The sequence below is a fragment of the Papilio polytes genome, unplaced genomic scaffold, assembly GCF_000836215.1.
Source record: "Papilio polytes unplaced genomic scaffold, Ppol_1.0 DF822622.1, whole genome shotgun sequence".
In the NCBI taxonomy this organism is placed as follows: Eukaryota; Metazoa; Arthropoda; class Insecta; order Lepidoptera; family Papilionidae; genus Papilio; species Papilio polytes.
This window is the reverse complement of record NW_013526582.1, coordinates 178,689-189,357: the sequence shown is the minus strand read 5'-3', so window position 1 is coordinate 189,357 and position 10,669 is coordinate 178,689. Positions and strand designations below refer to the sequence as shown.

Genomic DNA, 10,669 nt, shown 5'->3' with positions numbered 1-10,669 from the left:
TCGTGTACGTGAAACAATAAACTGTTTTATTATTATATAGTGGTTTATTTCACCGCACGGTGAAACTACATCCTCAAATACCGCTAAACTTCCATTTGACGCCTGTCTTGTGTGGTCGTGGTATTACTGAGGGCGTGCCCTGCAGTGCTAACATGTTAAAGCGGGCTCTACCACTGTTACCTTAAGTAAATCTAATTAGGTTTTCATTATTTTGTATTCAATTGCTTTGATTTTTATTATTTTTATTTGTATTGTAGTATTCACAATATTTAAATGTTATTTTATTTTACTTTTGTGTTGTTAATTCCAAGATGGCGTCGCGGACGAAAGGTTATACTAATAAATATTCTACCGGAGAAGTACACTAACCATATGCGGGAATTCCCCTTGCAGTGTGTTTTCTCCGCCCACAATTAGTTCAACTCCAGTATAGTTGCAGTTAACATCCGATATCGACATAGTTTCAGGTTCTGGCAGTAGAAAGATAACCTCAACTTTCTGCGTTACTTCCTCGCTGTATTCATCGCATTCTGTAAAGAATTATATTCAACTACTTTTTTTATATAATATAAGGTGGTAAAAGAGCAAACGGCCTGAATCCACTAAAATGGCGAAGCGACTGTCCATAGACATCCGCAATTGCAGATGCATTGCCTACCCTTATCCGGAGAAAGAGACGCACATAAAGAGGATATTTCCCTTTCCTATGCATCTCCTTCACCATGAAATCCACTTCCCCTTCCCATCCTTATAAGAAAAGGGTGGTAAAGAGAAAGGTACTTAAATTAGGCCTCCGGCACCACACTCATCAGACTGTACACGGAATTGCTTCCATTTGACGCCTGTCTGTGTGGTCGTGGTATTACTGGGGGCGAGCCCTGCAGTGCTAAGATGTTAAAGCGGGCACTACCAATGTTAACTCGCTAAAATTCAACTAACTGTACCCGTGGGTCATCCGCATGTAATTATAAAAACGTTTAATGTTTACATTTGTGAAATGTCCAAATTCAAATGCATAAATGACAACCTTGTCGCCTTTATGTTGGCAGCTCGTAGTGGTGTCTTCGCCACATTAGGATTTTATCCAATTTATTAACCCCCTAAGATTACAAAGCGTGAAAATATATAGCTTAAAGCGCTTTCTATAAACAAGAATTATTCATAAATGTGCTGTTATTGACATTCTACGCTACAAAGATTGTCGAACAAATTTAGTATAACAAGATTCAAACTGTACGTCGGCTTGTGTGTAGGGCAGTACGCTGTAGTATCATTAACATTGGATAGATAGCTTTTAGCTAAGAAATAAAAAGATTTCTTACTCTTTTCGCTGATTCTCTTCCTCCCTGATGTCAGGATAACACTGCGAAATGTTAACAAAACAAAGATTAAACAAACTGTTTACGGAAAGAATTTAATTAAACATTTACAGCCTTACAAATAAACGCGGTACAAAGTTAAACTTATTTTTTTATAATAGATAACCGCAATTGCAGATGCGTTGCCTACCCTTATCCAACAGAGGAGAAGACGCACATAAAGAGGCCCTTTTTTATTGCCCACATTTGCCCTTTTTTATGCTTCTCCTTCGTCAAATCCACTTCCCCTTCCCATCCTCTCCTTAAAAGAAAAGAGTGGTAAAGAGAAAGGGACTTACGTTAGGCCTCCGGCACCACACTCATCAGACCAAACACGGAATTGCTTCCATTTCACGCCTGTTTGTGGTGTCGTGGTATTACTGGGGGCGTGCCCTGCAGTGTTAAGATGTTAAAGCGGGCACTACCAATGTATAAATTCTGCTTATACTTAGTTTATTCCTAAATTTAACTGTATACCGCGTTTATTTCTAAGCCTGAATATATTGTACTTACGAACTTTGCTGTTTCTCTTCTGCACAACATACTAACACTCTTCTTACGGAATACTCACAGAATACTGGACGGACTCCTTTATTACTGAAAAACAATCGGAGCAATTAAATTATTAGTTATATGATGCGCACTACTCGGTTAGTTGTGCAACTAAACAGTTGATGGCTGCTAACAATAGACAATGGGTATGGAATGGAAGGAGCACCCGTTCGCTTTTCAAAGCCGCGTTGTCAAGAACGAAATTCGCCCTAATGATCGCCGAACTTCGGAAGAAGATGGCACTTTAAGAAGAAGAAGAACAATAGACAATCACAACTGTTGATAGTTTATTGTTCTTATTTATTCTTGATAGAGAAAACTTACTATAGTTTGTGCAAGTAATTTTGAGTAGTTTGACAATTCATTTGAAATTTCGTAGGGATGCGTTGTGTAAAATCAGTCATGAATTATCGATTTTCGATTTTTATTCTTATAGAGTCGGAATCGATAGATTTATAGTTCTAACTTATGAAATGAAAAAAAAACACTGTTTTCTTAAATTAATAATGACCATAACAAATAATGGGAGTAAATAAATGTTTATTACTACAGCCGTACGTAATCGAATTGGATTTCGCTATTATTTCCTGCTATCGCTAAATTCTCTACACTATAATCAATACTATTATATAATTTTAGTTGAGTTCGATAATTATTTAAACCGAATATCGATAGTTCATAATTGTTGGCTGCGTGTTTGTTTCGTCACTACGATCCCTGCCTTTTAAGTAAGGCATTTGCCTTCATACAAATTGAATTCGATACTTCATATGCGTCATTTATCAAACTAATCTATCTTATTTAGACAAACTATAAATAATACAAGTGCAAAACTCCAGAAAGGTTAACTTATCAAAAATTTCGTGAGACATTATAAATATAATTTATAACACGGCTAAACTCATGTGGCAACCTTCGGTGTAGGCACCGACCAGTTTCAGACCCATCGGGGTCCTTCTGCAGGGTGAGTGGTTACCGGCTTTATTCCACCACAGAGGTACCACCGACGGGTCTGAAACTGGTCGGTGCCTACACCGAACGTCTTCAGACAGGTTGAATTTTAATCAAATTGGGCAAACAAATGGGATATACTCTTAATAGCGATGAGGCAAAGCCTTTTCAATACTAATATAATTACGCAGGAAAGATTTGTATTTTTATATCTATTGAAATAACTCAAAAACTACTGGGCCGATTTTAAAAATTCTTTCACAATTAAAAGCTAAGTCAGTAACATAGGCTTATTTTTTTTTTCAATTTAACAAGCCGACCTAAATTCGCCGAAATACCGAACTGCTCTCCATAAATCGTTGGTTAGCATCATTTTACGGAGAAGAAAGAAAGAGGATAGGAAACATAGAAAGGGATCCTCACTTGAATCTTTATTGCGAAAAAAGTCGCAGGCAATTTAATATAGGTAATACTTACGCGAAATTGCTATCAGCCGAGGGACAATCATAAGAATGCTTGCAGCGGCCCCAGAAGTTACTGTTATCATCATAACAGGAGTCACCCTCTGAAGAAAAAAATAAAATAGCACATCTTTGACTAAACTATCGCACAACTGTTGTGTCAAAGGTATGTGTCTGCTGTAACATTCCTACTAATGGATGTTAGAGTTTGTAGCTTAAACAGCTGAATATATCTCGATGAAATTTGGCACAGACGTAGAGGATAGTCTGGAAGAACATGCACTTTTGATTTTTTTTAATTCCACCTGGACGGAGTCGCGAACGAAAGCTATTTTAAATATAATGGTGTTCAAATTTTATGCAATGCAAAAGGTACATCGCAGATATATGCCGGCTGTTCGAGCTTCGATAAACTTTGATACTTATTATACAAGAATCAAATTTTGCTATTTTCTTTCAACAGGAGGAGTGTTTCCGAGGCGTCATGAGCGCGTCTAAATTATGGAGCGGGAAAATTGTAAAATAAACGTGTTAATTAAGATAAAAAAAAGCTAAATTGAAATCGCTAAAAACCCGTATATATTGATTGGAATATGATTTGTCGGTTTTTCAGCATTTTATTTTCTGGATGAATAAAATTACTATTATGCTTTTTGCCCTTGACCATTGACTTAGCCAGCGTATTCGGTTGGCAACGCTTACGTGATGGATGTCCGATACATTTCACACAACGTAAACGCACCTTATATCGACCCCTAGAAATCCGCGCCTATTAAAATAAAAAAAAATAATGTTTAATCCTTATGAATCAAAAAAGGTAATACACAAAATAATGAAAAACCTAACTATGAAATAAAAAAAGAAATATTCAAAATGAACGTTGCAATGCTGACAGGATCACGTTTAAGGTACACACGTATACGTTGGGTCGGTAACAGGGACATGGCAAATTTTTCTTTCATTTAATTTGTATTCTTTTAAGTAAATAAGTATAGCTATTTCTATACATGACTAAAATCGATAAATTTACTAAGTGTAACTATTTTTCACTTGACTACAATCAAAAATCGTGCTATTTGGACATCAATCTGAACAATAAACTGGCGGTAATAGGTGCGTTTACGTTATAGCCTATACAGATTAGGAGAGTTATCTGACTTGGTGGGCATAAGTCAATTGAATTATGATAACTTGCTCTGTTTGCGTGACGATCTGTTCTACATTTATAGTTTTACTAAAAGCGGGCGAAAGCTAGGCTATCTATACTAAAATTGTAAAGAGGAAAACTTAGTATTTTCGTATTTTGTATGTATTGAAATAACTCAAAAACTACTAGGCCGATTTTAAAAATTCTTTCATCATCAGAAAGGTAATTTATCTGTGAGTAACATAGGCTATATTTCATTATTACTAATGTTTAGGAACTATTAATAAACAGCGAATTTCTGAACGCTGACGTCAAAAAATTACTAAACTTTAATTTTTCTCTCCTTACGCTGCCTAAACTGTTAGAGATATATAATAAGCAAAGAAAGCAAAAATGACCCGAAATTTCGTCGCGCGATTTTGAGCTAAACTATTTAACTACGTCGTAGTCTTAGACTCCAAAAATTAAACAAAAAAATGGGACCCACCTGCAAGCATTACCTTTCGGATAAAAAAAGAATTATCCAAATCGGTCCACTAGCGGCGGAGTTATGCCGTAACACACATAAAAAAAAAATAAAAAAAAAAATATACCGACGAATTGAATACCTCCTTCTTTTGGGAAGTCGGTCAAAAATGATGTAGGAAAGAATTGTAGATCTCAAAAAGTTCTATAAAAAATCTGCGATAGCATATATCTATCTTTAACGGTTCTCTTACAATATACTATATTAAGAGGAAAGATTTGTAATTTTTCTATGTATTGACATAACTCGTAAACTGGTTCGATTTCAAAAATTCTTTCACTATTAAAAAGCTACGTTATCAGTGAGTAACATAGGTTATGTTTTAAATTATTTTTTTATTCTATACAAACGGAGTCGCAGGCGAAAGCTACGGTATAAAACAAGGTCACTTCCCGCTGTACGTATGCAACATCTTTTAAAATATTCAATGGCTTTACATGCAGTTTATTTTAATAGATCAAGAGAAATGTAAATATTTTTATCACCATCGGATATAATTATATTGTAGAGAAGAAATATTTGCATTTTTATGTATTTAAATAACTCGTAAACTGGTTCGATTTCAAAAATTCTTTTACTATTAAAAAGCTACGTTATCTGTAAGTAACATAAGCTATTTTATTGTATTGTTTATTGAATTTCACGCAGACGTCGCGGGCAACAGTTGTTGACAAATCCGAACATAATCAAAGTATCTTACCTCTCAGACTTGTAACTCCGTTAATTATAAGAATAAGGAAAATCGTTGGTAAAACCTGAATCAACATCTTGCCGGTATTTCCGACGATTAATATTTCCGTTTCAAATAATATCTTACATCACACGAGTATCTGAAATCAAATTAGAAAACGTGACGTTATAAGGGGGCCTTATGGTAGTCCCTTTCCATCCATTTCTTAAGAGGAAACGATGGGAAGGAAAAGTGGATTTGTAGGAGACGCACAGGAAGGGGAAATGTCTTTATTTGCGTCTCCGTCAATGAATGGTAGGCAGCGTTGCAATTGCGGATGTTTATGGGTAGACGTTCTCCATTTCGGTGGATTCAGGCCGCTTGCTCGTTTGCCATCTTATATTATAAAAAAAAATCTTAAAACCAAAACCCCGAATGTCACATTAAAAATGTAATAGCCCCATCTGTTGTCAGAGTTTTAAAACAAAGAAGTAAGGAACTGAATAAACTGTTTTTTTTAAGAAAGTTACACCTTTGACTATCGTCGATTGTTCCGCAGTCAACTGTTTAGTACAACTAAACATCGAGTAGTGTGTCCATAAGCTTATAGGAATCAAAGCGAGACCAAACAGTTCTGCGATAGTTTAGTCAAAGTGTAAACACGCTCTAAATGAACATGGTTTTATTTTAAAACTAGCTTTAGCCCGGGACTCCGTCCGTGTGGAATTGAAAATACAATACAAGTAGCCTATGTATTCCAGAATATCCTCGAGATCCGTTCCGATAAGTTCTAACCGACCATCCGTCGCAAAAGGTGGAACGGATGAAACTTTTTATACTCATCTGTCCCAAGTGGGGACAGAGCGGGGTGACGGTTAGGAATAATCCGAAGAGAATGACAACTCATTTGTCAAAATCAGTTCATTAGTTTAGGGTCTAAGCCGTTTTAAATGAATTTACAAAAAAACTTACGTGCACGTAAAAACGTTACTCTTTTGTTAGAAGAATAAAACACAACTGCCTTTCGTTTCGATTAAAAAAAAATAAAAAGACTGAGTACCTCCTTCTTTTAGTATTTTATACGTCAATTTACTGTTACTTGAATGTAACCGGCTTGAAAGTTGAGGAAAACATTGTACAATCGGTAAATCTGTCAGAGTTCCAACATAAAAGTTAGTTCTTTGACCATTTTGAGACGAGACGCAACAAAAATCAATAAAACGCAGTTTGTGTCTGTATATAAAGATCGATTATTTATTTATTTAAATCATGTAAGATTATACTCTATACTATTATAATAAAGCGTAAACACACACTTCTTTGTTGCCTAAGATGTCAGCAATTACACCATATTTTTGAATAATTCTTTCTTTAATAAAAAACCCTACACTTACATCACGCTTTAGGCTATATATTTTCACGCCATTAAACTTTGAGAGTATATGTTTTGGATAAAAACCCTAATGTGGGAAAGAGACCATAAGTTGCTGCCAACATAAAGGAAGCAAGATTGCCAAGTTTTGTCATGTCATGTCATTTCGACACTTGCTATTGATAATTTGACAAATGTAAATAATAAAATAAAAGTTTCATAATTTGATGCGGATGAAGTCGCACGGGAACAGCTAGTCGTTCGATAAATCGTACACGGTTGCTTTTTAAGTTTTAATATCCCGTTCGAACAACTCACTGCTCTTAATTGGTTATTTAAAGTGTACTTTGTCTCGTTGAAAGTCAATTTTTATAACTGTTACACCGCGCATTTCCCCAACTGTACATAAGTTCAGTGCACCTTAAGTGTGCATACATCGCGATTTAAAAAATGCTTATTGTTGCTTGTTACCCAACTGGACTGGCAATCAACTGGCATTGTATAAACTGATTGGCGTAGTGAGTCTACGACCGTTGCAACTGTGCTGGACAAATGTAAACCAGGCATTAAGAACTGAGCCGATTTCAACGTTACTTATATATTTTCCTCATAGAAAGTGTTACATAACCCACTTATGTAGACAATAAGCACACAAGCAATAAAACGTATGTATTAAGGACATTATAAAAATGACTAATAACCGGTTTGAAAAGGAAAAAAGGACAGTTTTCTGACTAGCAGAGCACAACTAGGTAAAAAATGAGTAGATTGCTTGGTTCATAAGAATTTTCTGCTCGGGATATTGAGGTTATATTTTACGAGGTTAGAAAAAAAAACTAAACATCAAATCGGGATGTAAAAAGGGGAAAATCATCGTGTTGGGATAAATTTTGTCAGTGTTGCCATTTACAATACAAAATTAAATTTTTAAAAATTTTGCAAATGTATTTTAGCAAATTATTAAAAAGATCTATATACCGTGCTAACATATAAATAGGAATGTATGTTTGTTATTTCGTGTTTCCAAAACTGTTAAACAGTTCTCGAATTAATTTAACAAATATGTAGAATAATCTGGAAGGAGACGTAAGTTTTTTTTCTGTGCGGGAAAAAGCTAGTACCAACATAAATTGAAATACCAGCCAGTCTGTTTTCTCTCTGTTTATAATGTTGAGAGTTTACTTATAAATAGTTAGTTTATTAAAAAAATAGATTTTCGTTATTAGCAACGCAAATACATCTTCCCGAAATCTGGATTTTTTCTTTTGATATTACTATCTCTTAGCTAATTTAAATAAAATCTATTATTCTATACTTATCCTATTCAGAACAAATATTTCTGCTTTTGTTAGATACCTAAAAAATATTGGAGTGATTTAAAAAATTATTTCAAAATTAAAAAGTTAATTTATCATAGAGTAACGTAGACTATATTTCTAGATTGTGTTTTAAATTCGCCCATAGTCTTGAGCAAAAGCTAGTAAACGTAGATAAATTTTACTTCTTACTAATATTATAAATGCGAAAGTTTAGATGGATGGATGTTTGTTAGAATTTGTAGCCTAAATGAATGAACGGATCACGATGAAAATTGGCATACTTGTAGAGCAAAGCCTGGAAGAACACATACGCCACTTTTTTATTTTTAAAATGCGCGCTTTTGTTTTTTTTTAATTCCACGCGGAACAAAGCTAGTTATAATAATTTATCTAGTGAATACAGATTTTATTTGCAAATAAAATGCTAACTTCGACTTAACGATTAAATAATTGCTTTTCATATCTTACGACGCATTAAAGTTTTACGATAACAATAAAAATACACAGATAATAATAAAACAACATTCCCGCCAAAATGTCGATTATAGATTATTAAAAATATTCACAAAAGAGACTTACCTTGTGATTTATTATTGGTTTTGAATTAAAAAAAGCTAGGGAACTATACGACTGTTCGTGACCATGGATGGTCACTACTGGCAGAACAACAAAATGATGCGTCACTTGTCCGCCATTTTTAATTCATGTTAAACAGGAATTTTTAACATATATTTAGATTCTGTTTTTGGTATTCGAGGTATTAAATCATTTTAACTATGCAGTTAACAAAATTGGAGTGTCTGTAATATGGAAAATCATACTAACATTTCAAATGCAAAATTTTAGATGGATGTTTGTCAGTTTGTAGTCTAAACTACTGAACGGATTTCAATGAAATTTGGTATGGATGTAGAAGATAGTCTGAAACACATAGACTACTTTGTTTTTTTTTCCACGCAGACGAAGCCGCGGGCGACAACTAGTAAATCATATTTCTCGAATATATGACGAACTTTTGTGTGTCTGCATGTTTGTTCCAGATAATCTTCAAAACTAATGGACCCAGTTTTTAACGGAAATTTGACGGGAAGGTAGCTGATGGATGGGTATATAGGCTATTTTTCGCGCTGTAACGTATAGCTTAGCTTAGAGGGTTTATCACGAATATTTGTGTAACAATTGCGATAATGTATTCGTAACGTTGATAAAATAATACACTATTTATTGACCAAAAAAAATTAAAAGAACACAACTTACAAATCAAATTACTAAAAAAAATAAAATAAAGACAAAAAAATTCTTGGCAAAAAAGGAGAAGGCTCTGCCGATGCGGCCTCCAGCTTGTCACTGAAGGCCGCGCTGGTTTTCATCCTCCCCTAAACTACTATTACATGGTTCAGTTTATGATACAGGGAGCAGTTGAGATTATGATATAACCCATCGTAGCACTCATGTGTGTGTGTCTGTGATAATATCTATATTTGTTGACATACTTACATTTTGTCCTACTTGTCGTATGTCCCCAAAGTGGGGCAAAGGGGGTCTACAGTGCGCTTACTTACATGTTGTACTGCACTTTAATTAAATATTTTCGACACTACGATAACGGTCTCACGAATACTCACAATAAACCCTCAGATGACAGCTTGCTGATTTGCTTTCTAATTAAAAAGTTAAAAAAAAACAAATAAAAAACCGCCAATTAAGTACTCTTTTATTTGCAACATCCAAAACGCGATTATTTATACAAAAGTGTTTCCAATATCACTTCAAAATCAATCGAAGAAAACCACATTAGATACTGCAATCTCTTACTCTATGAGACAAAAGATAGCAGTCGTAAATTCAACTCTATGGTACATTGAACGATTCTAACCTCAATTCGTCAATGCGAAATAAAATTCACTAATTTCGAATTCAAATAGAAATGAGAAATTAAACACATAAATAACAATTTTATTTATTGTGTGTGTATTTAGTTTGTGTTACAAAAACATCTGTAGGTCTATCTATACTATTATAATAAAGCGTAAACACACACTTCTTTGTTGCCTAAGATGTCAGCAATTACACCATATTTTACAATAAGTCTTTTTTAATAAAGAGCCCTACACTTACATCATGCTTTAGGCTATATATTTTCACGCCATTAAACTTATGGGGTAAATATTTTGGATAAAAACCCTAATGTGGGAAAGAGACCATAAGTTGCTGCCAACATCAAGGAAGCGAGATTGCTAAGGTTTGTCATGTCATGTCATTTTGACATTTGGAATTGATAATTTGACAATAAAATTAGTCTTGGGCTTAATC

At 34.3% G+C, this 10,669-nt stretch overlaps 1 protein-coding gene across 1 annotated transcript in view; it reads right to left on the bottom strand.

The window, feature by feature from the left end:
- LOC106105977 (trypsin-1-like) overlaps positions 1-9,036 on the bottom strand; it is a 14,645-nt gene extending 5,609 nt beyond the window's left edge. Inside the window, exons 1-6 of the mRNA XM_013286495.1 lie at positions 8,936-9,036; positions 5,696-5,825; positions 3,339-3,426; positions 1,872-1,955; positions 1,323-1,363; positions 370-530 (exon numbers count right to left, since the gene is read on the bottom strand). Coding sequence (XP_013141949.1) covers positions 370-530; positions 1,323-1,363; positions 1,872-1,955; positions 3,339-3,426; positions 5,696-5,762 — 441 coding nt within the window. The 5' untranslated portion in view covers positions 5,763-5,825; positions 8,936-9,036. The remainder of the gene's footprint in view (positions 1-369; positions 531-1,322; positions 1,364-1,871; positions 1,956-3,338; positions 3,427-5,695; positions 5,826-8,935) is intronic.
- Positions 9,037-10,669: the final 1,633 nt, after the last annotated feature.